The following is a 17,727-nucleotide window of genomic DNA, read 5'->3' as shown; positions in this document are numbered from 1 at the left end:
ACCTGAGTTTCAACATGAAGTAAGACACCTGAACACTGTATATGCTGCTACTTTCCCTCCTAACTTGTCCCCTCTTGGTCTCCTGAATGCAATTTGTAAGATGCAGCTGCAAAGTATTTTTGGAGAATTGTGCATTGCTTTACGTATATTTTACACACTGTCTGTGACTGTTGCTGGTGGCGAGAGAGCTTTCAGTAAGCTAAAACTATTTGAGGTCCACTATGTCCCATGACAGGCTTTGCAGTCTTGCCATTGAAAGTCAGTTAGCTAGAAAGCTGGACTTCAAAGACTTGATCAGTGACTTTGCGGGCAAGAAGGCTCTGGCGCTGGGCCCTTGGTGAGTAAGGCTGAGCAAGGGCCAGTGATAACTGTTAAATGGCATGACTATGGATATTGGATCACTACACACATGATGCCCACAGGCTGAGAACAAGACTGAGAACAGACTGAGAACAAGATATATCTCAAAGTAATGGCTGGATTGCCATAAAATTTGTTGTGCACAATCAAGACCCCAAGTGGAAGAAACCTATTGATTTGGTGACCTCTTGACCTTTCCTCTAGCGCCACCATCAGGCCTTTTCATTTCCATTTCCATTTTGTTTTCCATTTTCCATTTCCACTTTTACAGCTGCTTATTTTCTATTTGGTTTGTATACTTAATTGAAAAATCTGCTGCTGATTTTATTATTTTGTTTGTTATATAATTATATAGATGATAATGTTACTTTATTTTAATTGAAGAAGTTAATGTACAGTGGGGAGAACAAGTATTTGATACACTGCCGATTTTGCAGGTTTTCCTACTTACAAAGCATGTAGAGGTCTGTCATTTTTATCATAGGTACACTTCAACTGTGAGAGACGGAATCTAAAACAAAAATCCAGAAAATCACATTGTATGATTTTTAAGTAATTAATTTGCATTTTATTGCATGACATAAGTATTTGATCACCTACCAACCAGTAAGAATTCCGGCTCTCACAGACCTGTTAGTTTTTCTTTAAGAAGCCCTCCTGTTCTCCACTCATTACCTGTATTAACTGCACCTGTTTGAACTCGTTACCTGTATAAAAGACACCTGTCCACACACTCAATCAAACAGACTCCAACCTCTCCACAATGGCCAAGACCAGAGAGCTGTGTAAGGACATCAGGGATAAATTGTAGACCTGTACAAGGCTGGGATGGGCTACAGGACAATAGCCAAGCAGCTTGGTGAGAAGGCAACAACTGTTGGCACAATTATTAGAAAATGGAAGAAGTTCAAGATGACGGTCAATCACCCTCGGTCTGGGGCTCCATGCAAGATCTCACCTCGTGGGGCATCAATGATCATGAGGAATGTGAGGGATCAGCCCAGAACTACACGGCAGGACCTGGTCAATGACCTGAAGAGAGCTGGGACCACAGTCTCAAAGAAAACCATTAGTAACACACTACGCCGTCATGGATTAAAATCCTGCAGCGCACGCAAGGTCCCCCTGCTCAAGCCAGCACATGTCCAGGCCCGTCTGAAGTTTGCCAATGACCATCTGGATGATCCAGAGGAGGAATGGGAGAAGGTCATGTGGTCTGATGAGACAAAAATAGAGCTTTTTGCTCTAAACTCCACTCGCCGTGTTTGGAGGAATAGAAGGATGAGTACAACCCCAAGAACACCATCCCAACCGTGAAGCATGGAGGTGGAAACATCATTCTTTGGGGATGCTTTTCTGCAAAGGGGACAGGACGACTGCACCGTATTGAGGGGAGGATGGATGGGGCCATGTATCGCGAGATCTTGACCAACAACCTCCTTCCCTCAGTAAGAGCATTGAAGATGGGTCGTGGCTGGGTCTTCCAGCATGACAACGACCCGAAACACACAGCCAGGGCAACTAAGGAGTGGCTCCGTAAGAAGCATCTCTTTTTTTTTTTTTTTTTTTTTTTTTTTTTTTAATTTTATCCCCTTTTCTCCCCAATTTTCGTGGTATCCAATCGCTAGTAATTACTATCTTGTCTCATCGCTACAACTCCCGTACGGGCTCGGGAGAGACGAAGGTCGAAAGTCATGCGTCCTCCGAAGCACAACCCAACCTAGCCGCACTGCTTCTTAACACAGCGCGCCTCCAACCCGGAAGCCAGCCGCACCAATGTGTCGGAGGAAACACCGTGCACCCGCCCCCTCGGTTAGCACGCACTGCGCCCGGCCCGCCACAGGAGTCGCTGGAGCGCGATGAGACAAGGATATCCCTACCGGCCAAACCCTCCCTAACCCGGACGACGCTAAGCCAATTGTGCGTCGCCCCACGGACCTCCCGGTCGCGGCCGGCTGCGACAGAGCCTGGGCGCGAACCCAGACTCTGGTGGCGCAGCATAGCACTGCGGTGCAGTGCTCTAGACCACTGCGCCACCCGGGAGGCCTCGTAAGAAGCATCTCAAGGTCCTGGAGTGGCCTAGCCAGTCTCCAGACCTGAACCCAATAGAAAATCTTTGGAGGGAGCCGAAAGTCCGTATTGCCCAGCGACAGCCCCGAAACCTGAAGGATCTGGAGAAGGTCTGTATGGAGGAGTGGGCCAAAATCCCTGCTGCAGTGTGTGCAAACCTGGTCAAGAACTACAGGAAACGTATGATCTCTGTAATTGCAAACTAAGGTTTCTGTACCAAATATTCAGTTCTGCTTTTCTGATGTATCAAATACTTATGTCATGCAATAAAATGCAAATTAATTAATAAAAAATCATACAATGTGATTTTCTGGATTTTTGTTTTAGATTCCTTCTCTCACAGTTGAAGTGTACCTATGATAAAAATTACAGACCTCTACATGCTTTGTAAGTAGGAAAACCTGCAAAATTGTCAGTGTATCAAATACTTGTTCTCCCCACTGTATATTTAAGTTATATTTATTTTAAGTTATTCATTAATGTTATGAGAATTTTCCATTCAAGAATTTTACCATTAAAATTACATTTAGACTGTAAAAGATGGCCTTTAGCACATTTCTTATAGAGGGTATCAGTCTTGCATCAAATAGTGAATTCCACTGTATGCAGAATGTTGCATGCATGTCTGCACAGTGTTATATTTTCACAGCTCACTGTCAGTAAATATCGTACAGTAAATATTGGACTACAAAAGAGTTGCAAGCCTGCAAAGGTAGAGATATTTAAAGCTTTGAATGGGTCGATTGGGTTCTGGAGGTGTGTGGTTACAGAAACCACGCAGGGTTGGTGTGGCCTGTGGTGGTGGGGCCCAATGTGATATCTTTTCATGGGGCCCAAAATCTCTGGCGGCGCCCCTGGATACAGAGAACGCCATCAATCGTTATCTTCATTGGTTAATAGCCCATGAGCCATATATGGATGCTTCTGTTCATAACTTTAATTCTAGTTGGCAGTAGGTCCTATGTCATCCATATAAACTTAGTTGTCTTGTTTATTGTACAACCTGCTGTTTCTTGTTCGAAATAATTGTATAGCTTGATTAGGTTGCGTCATACACTTATGAATTGATTAATAAAATGTAGTTGAAGAGAACAATGGCAATTGCTTCCAGTGGGAGTAAGAGGACACTGTCATTTCTGCAAAGTTTTAATTCTAAAAACAAAACACGAAAAAAAAGCATTTTAAGCTATAGGCTACAAAGTGCTTATGTTAAATCTCTACTGTAAACAAACGGCTGTATACGGTTCCACACATCAGTAAGTGTTCATAAATAGCACAGTTGCACATAAGCTCCACACATTGAACTGGTTCACAACCTGTTGCTCAACTAAAGCTGCGTTTACACAGGCAGACCAATTCTGATCTTTTGCCTAATCATTTGCAAAAAATCTGATCTGATTGGCCAAAATACTATTAGTTGAAAAAGGTCAGAATTGGGCTGCCTGTGTAATGCAGCCTAAAACTACTAGGGGAATACAGACAACTGTCAATAGTGTTGTCAATTACAGTGGAAACCTCAACGCCATCTGCAAAAATAATGATTTACTATTTCGAACCAAGGATAAGACATTCCGTCATTTACCAATATGGTCAAACATAATATGCACTGCCTCCCAAAAAATGGTGACCATCATTTATAGGCATATACGATAGTATTTCATCAAATGCTTTTGCTATCCCTTATGGATAAAAAAATACACATGGACAAAAGCATGTGGACAGTCAAGTCAGGGGTCAGGGCTCTGTGCAGGCCAGTCAAGTTCTTCCACACTGATCTTGACAAACCATTTCTGTGTGGACCTCGCTTTGTGCACGGGGCATTGTCATGCTGAAACAGGAAAGGCCCTTCCCCAAACTGTTGCCACAAAGTTAGAAGCACAGAATCGTCTAGAATGTAATTGTATGCTGTAGCGTTAAGATTTCCTTTCACTGGAACTAAGGGGCCTAGCCCGAACCATGAAAAACATACCATTATTCATCCTCCACCAATCTTTACAGTTGGCACGATGCATTGGGGCAGGTAGCGTTCTCATGGCATCTGCCAAACCCAGATTTGGCAGTTGGACTGCCAGATGGTGAAGTGTGATTCATCACTCCAGAGAACTCGTTTCCACTGCTCCAGAGTCCAATGGTAGCGAACTTTACAACACTCCAGCCAATGCTTGGCATTGCACATGGTGATCTTAGGCTTGTGTGCGGCTGCTCGGCCATGGAAAACCGTTTCATGAAGCTCCTGACGAACAGTTGCTTACAGAGGCAGTTTGGAACTCGGTAGCCACACCTGTCAGCAACAAGTGTGGCTGAAATATCAGAATCCACTATTTAAAAGGGTCTCCACATACTTTTGGCCATGTTGTGTATATATAAATATACATGTAGTGTATATATAAATAGGACACAAAGGCATTATTCCTACATCTACATCAAGAGTATGAAGACATAGTTGCATTATTGTGTATTTTATATATCAACTGAAGTTGAAAAGGTACTATCCTGATTTCAGTCTTAACCATGTCCTTCCCACCAAATACACATATGCACGTTTTTAGCACATTCACATAGATTGATGAGCAAATCTGAACAAATAGGCTACAACGATATGCAGAACCATCAAGGAACACCCTGGTGTAGGCTACTGACAAAGCCAAACTTTTATTTATTTAACCAGGTAGGCCAGTTGAGAACAAGTTCTCATTTACAACTGCGACCTGGCCAAGATAAAGCAAAGCAGTGCTACAAAAACAACAACACAGAGTTACACATGGGATAAACAAACGTACAGTCAATAACACAATAGAAAAATCTATATACAGTGTGTGCAAATGTAGTAAGATTAGGGAGGTAAGGCAATAAATAGGCCATAGTGGCGAAATAATTACAATATAGCATTAACACTGGAGTGATAGATGTGCAGATGATGATGTGCAAGTAGAGATACTGGGGTGCAAAAGAGCAAAAATAGATAACAATATAGGGATGAGGTAGTTGGGTGGACTATTTACAGATGGGCTGTGTACAGGTGCAGTGATCGGTAAGCTGCTCTGACAGCTGATGCTTAAAGTTAGTGAGGGAGATAAAAGTCTCCAGCTTCAGTGATTTTTGCAATTCATACAGTCATTGGCAGCAGAGAACTCGAAGGAAAGGCGGCCAAATGAGGAGTTGGCTTTGGGGATGACCAAGGAAATATACCTGCTGGAGCGCGTGCTACTATGGTGACCAGTGAGCTGAGATAAGGCGGGGCTTTACCTAGCAAAGACTTATAGATGACCTGGGGCCAGTGGTTTCTGCGACGAAATATGAAGCGAGGGCCAGCCAACGAGAGCATACAGGTTGCAGTTCGGGGTAGTAATATGGGGCTTTGGTGACAAAACGGATGGCACTGTGATAGACTACATCCAATTTGCTGAGTAGAGTGTTGGAGGTTATTTTGTAAATGACATCGCCGAAGTCAAGGATCGGTAGGATAGCCCGTTTTACGATGTTTATCAGCATGAGTGAAGGAGACGTTGTTACGAAATAGGAAGTCAACTCTAGATTTAATTTTGGATTGGAGATGCTTAATATGAGTCTGGAAGGAGAGTTTACAGTTGAACCAGACGCCTAGGTATTTGTAGTTGTGAACGTACACATACACAGGCCTACCAAGACATAGTTAAAAAGAGGAAACGATCCATTCACAATTCTCCCATTAAAATGCCCCGGTATAAATGAGAGTGAAGATCTCGTCCTTGAGTTGTTTTAGAATTTTTAGCGTTGAGCACACTATGCTGGATGTTCATGTTAATGACGCACAGTGAGCCAAATATAATCTACCACTAGAGGCCAGTGTAGTTCTTCCACAATACAGATAAGGTTTGCCATGTGGAATTGGTGAGATAATATGCTAATGACCACACAATACACGTTGGTTATACAGTAGGCCGCCCCCTACCATTAAAACGAAAACAGTGTGTAGGTTTGACTTTCCAAAATGATCAGATGCACTTTGAAGGAATACCCTACTATGATGCTTGATGAGATTCATTCTGGGAGGATCGAGACTGGAAGAATGCCATGCACTCAGTAATCTCAAAACCAAATCAAATCAAACGTTATTGGTTGCATACACATATTTAGCAGATGTTATTGAGGGTGTAGCGAAATGATTGTGTTCTAATCTTGGTTACCCAGAAGTAAAATTCTCCCACAAGAGATTACACTCTTTGAGAAAAAGGTGTTATATAAAACCTAAAGGTTCTTCGGCTGCCCCCCTTTGAAGAACCCTTTTTGAACCCCCGTAGCTTACTTAATAAACACAATAGTCTTATAAAAAAATTATACGGCTGGCTTTATGCAGTATAATACAGTAGTCCTAAATCTGCTTTTTTACAATATCCACACACAAATAGTTCAGGAAAGTCAAGTTGTGTACGGCCCAGTACATCACTGGGGCCAAGCTTCCTGCCACCCAGGACCTCTATACCAGGCGGTGTCAGAGGAAGGCCCTAACAATTGTCAAAGACTCCAGCCACCCTAGTCATAGACTGTTCTCTCTGCTACCGCACGGCAAGCGGTACCGGAGCACCAAGTCTAGGTCCAAGAGGCTTCTAAACAGCTTCTATCCCCAAACAATAATAATGAACATCTAATCAAATGGCTACCCAGACTATTTGCATTGCCCCCCCTGCTACTCTCTGTTGTTATCATCTATGTATAGTCACTTTAATAACTCTACCTACATGTACATATTACCTCAATTACCTTGACTAACCGGTGCCCCCGTACATTGACTCTGTACCGGTACCCCCTGTATATTGCCTCGCTATTGTTATTTTACTGCTGCTCTTTAATTATTTGTTACTTTTATTTCTTATTTTTCAGTAGTTTTTCTTAAAACTGCATTGTTGGTTAAGGGATTGTAAGCATTTCCGTGTATGGTCTACCTACACCTGTTGTATTTGGCGCATGTGACAAAAACAATTTGATTTGATTATTGATTTGATTTGATGATGCTTTTGAAGTTTTGCAAACCAATGAACAAAAGCAAACAAACAAGCATCAGTCCCTATGCGTTATCAACAGCCCTTGTTTCCTATGCCTACTCTTATGTGCCCTTATTTGACACCCGATGTACTGACGCTGCGCTGCGGTTCATCCGTTGTAGGTAGACGTACGGCTGCTGATGAGGATGTTGAAACGATGTGACAGACACCCTGGAGCTTTTTCCCCTTTCACGAAGGTTAGAAATATTCCAATGAGCTAATGAGTTCATACTGTCTGTGTGTGAGTGTGTGAGTGAGTGAGAGTCGATGTCCGCGCCCCTGTGGAAATCGAATTAGCATAATAAAAATATCCCCATAAAAATCTGTCATTTTAAGGTAGAGATGTATATATTTTTTGCATTGGATGCGCCTCAATCCACCACATCTGCTGATGTCGCAATTCTGCATCTGTGGTGAAAGGTGGCAGAGCTAGTGCTATGTTTGTCAGACCATGAGACATCCCCCAAAAATTGGTCTTCTCACAAAATCACCTGTACAGTCCGAACGGTTTGGCCTACAAAACTATGCCCACAGGCCTCACAAGACTAATCTGAAGGTTCCCGGTACCAGTTAAAAAAATGTGTGGAAGTATATATGGAGTCTGTTTAGTGGCAAAAAAATAAGTGGTTAAATACATGTAAAAAATATATACACTACACACTAAAAGTTTAGGGCCACTTAGAAATGTCCTTGTTCTTGAAAGAAAAGCAAATTTTTTGTCCATTAAAATAACATCAAGTTGATCAGAAATACAGTGCAGACATTGTTAATGTTGTAAATTACTATTGTAGCTGGAAACAGCAGATTTTTAATGGAATATCTACATAGGCGTACAGAGGCCCATTATCAGCAACCATCACTCCTGTGTTTCAATGGCACGTTGTGTTAGCAAATCCTAGTTGATCATTTTAAAAGGCTAATTGATCATTAGAAAACCCTTTTGCAATTATTGTCACACCCTGATCAGTTTCACCTGTCCTTGTTATTGTCTCCACCCCCTCCAGGTGTCGCTTGTTATCCCTGGTGTATATATCCCCGTGTTTCCTGTCTCTCTGTGCCAGTTCGTCTTGTACATACAAGTCAACCTGCGTGTTTTTACTGTGCTCCTGCCTTTTCTATTCTCTTTTACTAGTCCTCCCGGTTTTGACCCTTGCCTGTTTTCTGGACTCTGTACCCGCCTGCCTGACCATTCTGCCTGCCCCGACCTCGAGCCTGCTTGCCACACTGTACCTCCTGGACTCTGAACTGGTTTTGACTTTTTGCCTGTCCACGACCATTCTCTTGCCTATCCCTTTTGGATATAATAAATATCAAAGACTCAAACAATCTGCCTCCCGTGTCTGCATCTGGGTCTCGCCTTGTGCCCTTATAATTATGTCAGCACAGCTGAAAACTGTTGTTCTGATTAAAGAAGCAATAAAACTGGCCTTCTTTGACTAGTTGAGTATCTGAGGCATCAGCATTTGTGGGTTCGATTACAGGCTCAAAATGGCCGGAAACAAAGAACTTTCTTCTGAAACTCGTTAGTCTATTCTTGTTCTGAGAAATGAAGGCTATTCCATGAGAGAAATTGCCAAGAAACTGAAGATCTCGTACAACGCTGTGTACTACTCCCTTCACAGAACAGTGCAAACTGGCTACATTAGAGTGTCTAGTTTGAGAAACAGACGCCTCACAAGTCCTCAACTGGCAGCTTCATTAAATAGTACCCGCAAAACACCAGTCTCAATGTCAACAGTGAAGAGGCAACTCCGGGATGCTGGCCTTCTAGGCAGAGTTCCTCTGTCCAGTGTATGTGTTCTTTTGCCCATCTTAATATTTCCTTTTTATTGGCCAGTCTGAAATATGGCTTTTTCTTTGCAACTCTGCCTAGAAGACCAGCATCCCGGATTCGACTCTTCACTGTTGACGTTGAGACTGGTGTTTTGCGGGTACTATTTAATGAATCTGCTCCAGATACTCAAGTAGTCTTAAGAAGGCCAGTTTTATTGCTTCTTTAATCAGCACAACAGTTTTCAGCTGTGCTAACATAATTGCAAAAGGGTTTTCTAATGATCAATTAACCTTTTAAAATGATAAACTTGGATTAGCTGACACAAGGTGCCATTGGAACACAGGAGTGATGGTTGCTGATAATGGGCCTCTGTACACCTATATAGATATTCCATTACAAATCAGCCGTTTCCAGCAATAAAAGTCATTTGCAACTTTAACAATGTCTACACTGTAGTTCTGATCAATTTGATGTTATTTTAATGGACAACAAATGTGCTTTTCTTTCAAAAACAAGGACCTTTCTAAGTGACCCCAAACCTTTGAACAGTAGTGTGTGTATATATACTGTATATATATACGTTTCCTGATCTTTCTTATATATTTCTCAGATATAGGACAGACACTTCAGAACGAACTTCCTCTAGATGTTTTTTGGGACTCGCTGTTGTCCCGTGTAGTGAATATGTTATGCAATGCGTTTATATGGTCTAATAGAAGTTAGGCCAAAAATAATTTTGCATCAAATAATTTTTTTCATATATTTTTGTTATACTTCAAGGGGTCTTAAAATTCAAAATCAAATAGCAAAATTGTCCTTGGTATGACCTTAAAACAATTCAAATTAGCTTAGTAGACCACCGGCTTAGACAGGGCTTAGACTGTTATGGGTTAAGGCAATACCACTTTCACCGATGACCACCTCATTGGAAAGGAAGAAGGCATTAAGTATAAGTTATGAGTTAAAGACTGGAGTCTATATGGCTTCATTGTTCATTTGACAGCATGTTCATCCTGTAGGTTCATCCTGTAGGCTACACTGCAACTTTGCAACTCTGGCCTTATTGTGTATGTAACTTACAGTCTATTATCATCATCAATAAGGCTCCAATATCCTATTTTGTATAGGTACATGCATAGCCTATAGTTGCCATCAATCAGTCCCCTTGCGCCAAACATAATGTAAAACAAATCTCAGTATAACACCAGCCCGGCCAAAGCTCCGCCTCCATGTAGCAAAACATGGACGGTAAAAAGCAGCCATCGCTGATGGCGTATTGCTACCATGGACAGCGACCACGGAGTGTGCACGTCCAGGATCTTGTTACATTGAATTTAGAACGTTTTCGTTGCTGTCACTACGTGGGTTTACTTCCGAGCCTAATGTAAAGCATTAGGTAGGCGATACATCGAGCCAGCAGCGAAATAGCGTAGCAGCGAAAAGCGAAATAGTGTAACAGAGTGACGACAATTCAGCCATCAGGAGCCAACGTCTGACTGTAGCCTATAGACGATAGAAAGATATCAGAGAGATTTGATCACTTGACATGGAGGCTATTCTTAACTCGAAATGTGCACATTTTCTCCAAGAGCGCATATAATCAGATGGTGGTATAGCCTTCACCATTGCAATTGGGGAAAACTAATCAAAATGTGCCATGAATCCTTATTTCACATTCTCCACTACAACAAGGTAAAGTGGGCTCCTTAAGACAACGTATTCTGTTAACTGGTTGAATTGAGCAAGTTAACTCCGCTTGAGAACCTGATAAAGAGACAAATAATTTCACATCACTCAGATCTAAATGCAATGCCAGATTCCACTGCGTCATGCAACGCGACCACTAGGCTTCGTCCGCAATCATGTAGGCTAATAGTTATTAGGCTATTAATCATAAAGTTATACATTTTCTGCGTTCCCGACAGCGACTGCATTTATGAATAGTCTATATGAAGGCCTGCATTGTATACTTTTCCAGAGTGTAGTAGGTGAACTTGTAAGATAGGCTAACTGTTATAGTATACTGCCTATAGGCTATACGACGTTTGGAGAAAAGCAAGTCTTATCCACATCGCTGACTTCAGCCGACCACGAACCCCCGGTTCACTCCAGCAGGAATCACATCTGAGAGACAATCTATCCGCAATGGCCAGGCTGCGTAAGAAAGCGTGCATAGCTCTGTTTTTATTTACACTCTTCATTTTTGGAACCATGATGGGTTTGAGAACTCTGAAGCCCAGCGATGGGTTCTCAGACCTGGCCCCGGGGTTGGGCCTCCTGCCGATGATTGGAGGAAGGATGGACCGGCGCTCGGTGTCTCAAGACTTCGTCTCCTCCCCGGGGCAGGTGCGCGCCAAAGTCGTTTTATCAAATTCGGGACCTGAAGGAACCATATTTTACGACGTCCACATATTCTACAGCGTGTGGTACGGGAACCCGTCGATGGATGGGAAATACATGCACTGGGACCATGTCCTCGTGCCACATTGGGACCCCAAAATCGCCGCCAGTTACCCGAAAGGGAGGCATATGCCGCCGGAGGACATCGGCTCCAGTTTCTACCCTGATCTCGGTCCGTACAGCTCGAGAGATCCGGATGTATTGGAGTCACACATGGAGCAGATTGGAGCGGCTGCTGCAGGTAGAGTGCAAAGGTGCAGTGGTTATTCTATACTGAAACATACAAACAAGTTTTAACATTCGTATTAGTTGTGTTGCTGCACTGCCTGTCCAGTTAACTTTAAAGTTTTAACATTTGGTTCAACTTTGAGCACAGCTACAATAGGATATATATGGGCCAAAGATTTGAATGACTAACTTTGATGCATATAGGCTATATATTCTGCCAGATGTATACTGTTATGGCTCATTTGAATCCATTGCTTGTGTTGCATATTGCTCGTGCTGTCTGTCTCCCTTATTCCAACAGACAACCATTCTACTATATCCTTAGACAGAATAAGTGATGCCTTATGTCTGAGTGATGAAATATGCCTTCTTACATGCAGTGACTCTTTAGACCCCTTTTTTTAATCGTAATGGTGCTTATCTTTCAGGACACGCATGAAGTGACAGCTCATAAATGCATATGTTGCAGCCAGAGAAATGATTGTCCACACCCTGATAGAGGGGAATATCAAAAACGGTTTCTGTCAAGCAGCCAGCACAGCAGGCCACTGGCACAGACATATAGTATGCATGCAGCTAATTGATCAAGCCATGTCCCTCACAAGCTGTGTGGAATATTTGATTACAATATCTAAAAAGCCATGGTCGCATGTATTAAAAAGTTATGGCCACACAATTCATTTTATTCACTTCTCTTGCGCTCTGCCAGTTTATTTCAGCACTCCTGTAGTGGACAGCTCCGCACGCTCACCTAAGCCCACCAGCAGCCTTGTAAGGGGTGCTTAACCGGTGGCAGGGAAGTCAGACGCAGGAGAGCAGAACTTGGTAATAGCTGGAGCAGTTTAATAGCAAAACCAACGGCATAAAAATAACAAGATATTGGGTACAAAAACCCGTCGCGCACCAATAAACACGTGCACAAGCACTTACAATAAACAATCCCACACAAAGACATGGGGGGAACAGAGGGTTAAATACACAACAAGTGATTCAGGGAATTGAAACCAGGTGTGAGGAAAAACAAGACAAAACACATGGAAAATGAAAAGTGGATCGATGATGGCTAGAAGACCGGCGACGCCGACCGCCGAGCGCTGCCCGAACAAGGAGAGGACCCGACTTCGGCGGAAGTCGTGACAGTACCCCCCCCCCTTGACCACGCCGGCCTCGGGGACGACCCGGAGGGCGAGGCGCAGGGCGATCCGGACGGAGACAGTGAAACTCCCGCAGCATTGAAGGGTCCAACACGTCCTCCACCGGAACCCAGCATCTCTCCTCCAGACCGTACCCCTCCCACTCCACGAGGTACTGAAGGCCCCTCGCCCGACGCCTCGAATCCAGGATAGAGCGAACGGAGTATGCCGGGGCCCCTCGATGTCCAGAGGGGGCGGAGGAACCTCCCGCACCTCAGACTCCTGGAGCGGGCCAACCACCACCGGCCTGAGGAGAGACACATGGAACGAGGGGTTAATACAGTAATCAGGGGGAAGCTGTAACCTATAACAAACCTTGTTCACTCTCCTCAGGACTTTAAATGGCCCCACAAACCGCGGACCCAGCTTCCGGCAGGGCAGGCGGAAGAGCAGGTTCCGGGTCGAGAGCCAGACCCGGCCTCACTGTGGTGACGGTCTGCGCTGGCTTTCTGGTGCAGCACGGCCCACTGGAGGTGAACATGGGCGGCGTCCCATGTCTCCTCCGCGCGCCTGAACCAGTCGTCCACCGCAGGAGCCTCGGTCTGATTCTGATGAAAAGGCGCCCATACCGGCTGGTATCCTAGTACGCACTGGAAGGGGGAGAGGTTAGTGGAGGAGTGGCGGAGCGAGTTCTGAGCCATCTCGGCCCAGGGCACGAACGCTGCCCACTCCCCCGGCCGATCCTGGCAATACGACCGCAGAAACCTGCCCACATCCTGGTTCACTCTCTCCACCTGCCCATTACTCTCAGGATGAAGCCCTGAGGTAAGGCTGATCGAGACCCCCAGACGTTCCATGAACGCCTTCCAGACCCTCGAAGTGAACTGGGTACCGCGATCAGACACTATATCCTCAGGCACCCCGTAGTGCCGGAAGACGTGCGTAAACAACCCGTACGGCATGACGAGGTACTCATAATGCCCTGAGGTCGTAATGAACGCCGTCTTCCACTCGTCTCCCTCCCGGATACGCACCAGGTTGTAAGCACTCCTGAGATTTAGTTTGGTGAAGAAGCGCGGACCGTGCATTGACTCAATTGCCGTGGCGATAAGTGTTAGCGGGAAACTGTGCCTCACCGTGATCTGATTTAGGCCTCGGTTGTCAATACACGGGCACAGACCTCCCTCCTTCTTCTTCACAAAAAAGAAACTCGAGGAGGCGGGTGAAGTGGAGGACCGAATGTACCCCTGACGCAGGGATTCGGAGACATATGTTTCCATAGCCGCCGTCGATGGGGATTTATCGCACAATCGCCCCGTCGATGGGGTGGTAATTGAGTCGCCTTCTTTTTGGAGAAGGCGAGAGCCAAATCGGCATATTCAGGGGGAATGCGCACGGTGGAGACCTGGTCTGGACTTTCCACCGTAGTAGCACCAACGGAAACCCCTAAATACCTCCCCGAGCACTCTCGCGACCACCTCGTGAGAGCCCTCCGTTGCCAAGAAACAGTGGGGTCACGACAAGCTAACCAGGGTAGGCCTAGCACCACGGGAAACGCAGGAGAGTCAATGAAGAAGAGACTAATTCTCTCCTTGTGACCACCCTGCGTCACCATACCCAGAGGAGCGGTGGCTTCCCTAATCAACCCTGACCCTAATGGTCGACTGTCTAAGGCGTGAACGGGGAAGGGCACAGCCACGGGAACAATGGAGATCCCTAAACTTAGGGCGAACGATCTGTCTATAAAATTCCCAGCCGCGCCTGAATCGACAAGCACCTTATGCTGGGAATGCGGGGAAAACTCAGGGAAAGAAACATACAAAACCATGTGTGCAACAGAGGGCTCTGGGTGAGAAGGGTGCCGGCTCACCTGGGATGACGCCAGAGTGCCCTGCCTGCTGCCTCGACCCCCAGAGGAACCAACCCGGCACCGACCGGCAGTGTGACCTCTGCGGCCACAGATGGTGCACGAGCCGGAACCTCCTCCAGTCTCCCTACGCACAGCACCTCCCAGCTCCATGGGTACCGGAGCGGCGGTGCTGGGGGATGGAACCGACAGAACCCGATCTGGACATCCGCGGGTGACCAGCAGGTTATCCAGCCGAATGGACAGGTCCACCAGCTGGTCGAAAGTGGGGGTGGTGTCCCTACAGGCCAAGTCCCGACGGACATCCTCGCGCAAACTGCAGCGATAGTGGTCGATAAGGGCCCTATCATTCCATCCCGCGCCGGCGGCCAGGGTCCGAAAATCCATGGCGAACTCCTGGGCGCTCCTCGTCCCCTGCCTCAGATGGAAGAGACGTTCACAAATCCTCGAAATGGTCCAGCGCCGCATCTCCTTCTCCCCACACAGCGTTAGCCCACTCCAAGGCTTTCCCAGAGAGGCGCGAGACGAGGGCGGACACCTTCTCACGATCTGAAGGAGCCGGGTGGACAGTTGCCAGGTAAAGGTCGAGCTGTAACAGGAAACCCTGGCAGTGTGCAGCCGCCCCGTCATACTCCCTTGGGAAGGAGCGAGACGAATCCCACTGGAACTGGGTGAAGGGGGGGCGAGTAGTGGAGACCCTGGTTGTGCTGGTGGAGGCGCTGGAGGAACTCCCTGTCTCTCCCAGCGGTCCATAGTTTGGACAACGTGGTCCATGGCGGCGCCGAGATGGTGGAGCATCGCCGAGATGGTGGAGCATTGCCGCATGCTCCCGGACGCGCTCCTCCACCCCTATTCCAGGGGCACCTGCTCCTGCTGACTCCATATAGGTGGTGTGGGATTCTGTAAGGGGTGTGTAACCGATGGCAGGGAAGTCAGACGCAGGAGAGCAGAACTTGGTAATAGCCGGAGCAGTTTAATAGCAAAACCAACAGCATAAAAATAACAAGATATTAGGTACAAAACTCCGTTGCGCACCAATAAACACGTGCACAAGCACTTACAATAAACAATCCCACACAAAGACATGGGGGGAACAGAGGGTTAAAGTGATTGAGTGAATTGAAACCAGGTGTGAGGAAAAACAAGACAAAACACATGGAAAATGAAAAGTGGATCGATGATGGCTAGAAGACCGGCGACGCCGACCGCCGAGCGCCGCCCGAACAAGGAGAGGACCCGACTTCGGCGGAAGTCGTGACAAGCCTTTTCTCACAGTAGTTTTAGAACGGTGTTAATCTTGACATCCACTTCCAAGCCATCTTGAATGTGAACAATTGAACACTTGAATAATATGTGTTTACTGCTTATCTGTATTTCACTGAGATCGAACATACAAACAGATGAACGTCAGGCCGCGCGAATACTTACTCTAAAACTTACACTTACTCTAAAAAGTTATTGAAAATCCATCAGTCAGTAGAAGGAGCCCTTAAGTCTTATCAGTAAGTGGCCATGACTGTCCACTGCAAAGGTCAGCACTGAAAACATTACCGGAAGTGGCATGTACATTGTCTGAAATAAGTAGCCTATGTTTTCAACGAAAAATGTAAGCTACTTGTATTGACCAAAATGGGAGTGATGATGCCTTGGAGTTGAGTGTGAAAACGACTGATGGGGCAGCCAATCGAGCCATGCTAATGTTGTCTGCCTTCGGCTGAACTGGTTATTGTACACCATCCGGAAAATAATCGTCCCTTCCCATTTCTTTCCCTTCCCTTCCCCTTAAACCGAACACTGTGACAGATGGAACACAGAAAGGCCAACTGAATGTGCTTAGTTAAAAGGAGTCAATTTAATTAAAGCCACTGGCACAAAGACCATCAAAAATTTCAAATAATATCCTGCTTGCAGCCTTGACTGATTCCACTCCGCGAGGAGCCCATAATAAAATGAATAGTGCGGACATAACTTCTTAATACATGTGACCATGCCTTTTTAGAAATTGCAATCAAATTTTCCACACAGCTTGTGACCAAAGTGGACATGCCTGCCTTGCTGGCTGCTTGACAGAAACAGTTTTTGATATTCCCCTCTATGAGTGTGTGGGAAACAATTCCTCTGGCTGCAACATAGACATTTATGAGCTGTCACTTCATGTGTGTACTGAAAGATACTCACACTTACGATTAAACCAGAGTGCAAAAAGATTAACTGCATGTAGGAAGGTGTCACGTTCCTGACCTGTTTTCTCTTGTTTTGTATGTCTTTATTTGGTCAGGGCGTGAGTGTTGGGTGGGCAGTCTATGTTTTCTATTTCTATGTTGGGTTTTGTGTTCGGCCTGGTATGATTCTCAATTAGAGACAGGTGTGTATCGTTTGTCTCTGATTGAGAGTCATACTAAGGCAGCCAGGGTTTCACTGGTGTTTTGTGGGTGTTTGTTTCCTGTGTTAGCGTTTGGGCCACACAGGACTGTTGCAGGTTAGTCACGTTTGTTGTGTTGTTAATTTGTAGTGTTTGTTTGTTTGCCATTAAAATCATGAATACCTCCTACTCCGCATCTTGGTCCGATCCATGCTCCTCCTCGTCTGAGGAGGAGAACGACATTGACAGCCGTTACAGAAACACCCACCAAACCAGGACCAAGCGGATTGGAGAAGGACGGCAAGAACCAAAGCAATGGAGAGAAGAGGAATGGACTTGGGAGGAGATCCTAGACGGTAAAGGACCCTGGGCACAGCCAGTGGAGTGTCGCCGCCCCAAAGCGGAGCTGGAGGCAGCGAAAGCGGAGAGGCGGCATTATGAGGCGCTTGCAAGGCAGAGTGGCTGGAAACCCGAGAGGCTCACCCAAAAATTTCTTGGGGGGGGCCTAAAGG

General features: G+C 45.6%; 1 protein-coding gene across 1 annotated transcript in view; it reads left to right on the top strand.

The window, feature by feature from the left end:
* Positions 1-10,440: 10,440 nt before the first annotated feature.
* The window catches only part of LOC139564115 (glycoprotein endo-alpha-1,2-mannosidase-like protein), a 42,162-nt gene continuing 34,875 nt past the window's right edge, over positions 10,441-17,727 (top strand). Inside the window, exon 1 of the mRNA XM_071383324.1 lies at positions 10,441-11,866. Coding sequence (XP_071239425.1) covers positions 11,371-11,866 — 496 coding nt within the window. The 5' untranslated portion in view covers positions 10,441-11,370. The remainder of the gene's footprint in view (positions 11,867-17,727) is intronic.

This window comes from Salvelinus alpinus, chromosome 35, assembly GCF_045679555.1.
Source record: "Salvelinus alpinus chromosome 35, SLU_Salpinus.1, whole genome shotgun sequence".
NCBI classification, from domain to species: Eukaryota; Metazoa; Chordata; class Actinopteri; order Salmoniformes; family Salmonidae; genus Salvelinus; species Salvelinus alpinus.
The sequence above is the reverse complement of the archived record's forward strand: the minus strand, read 5'-3'. Positions and strand labels throughout refer to the sequence as shown.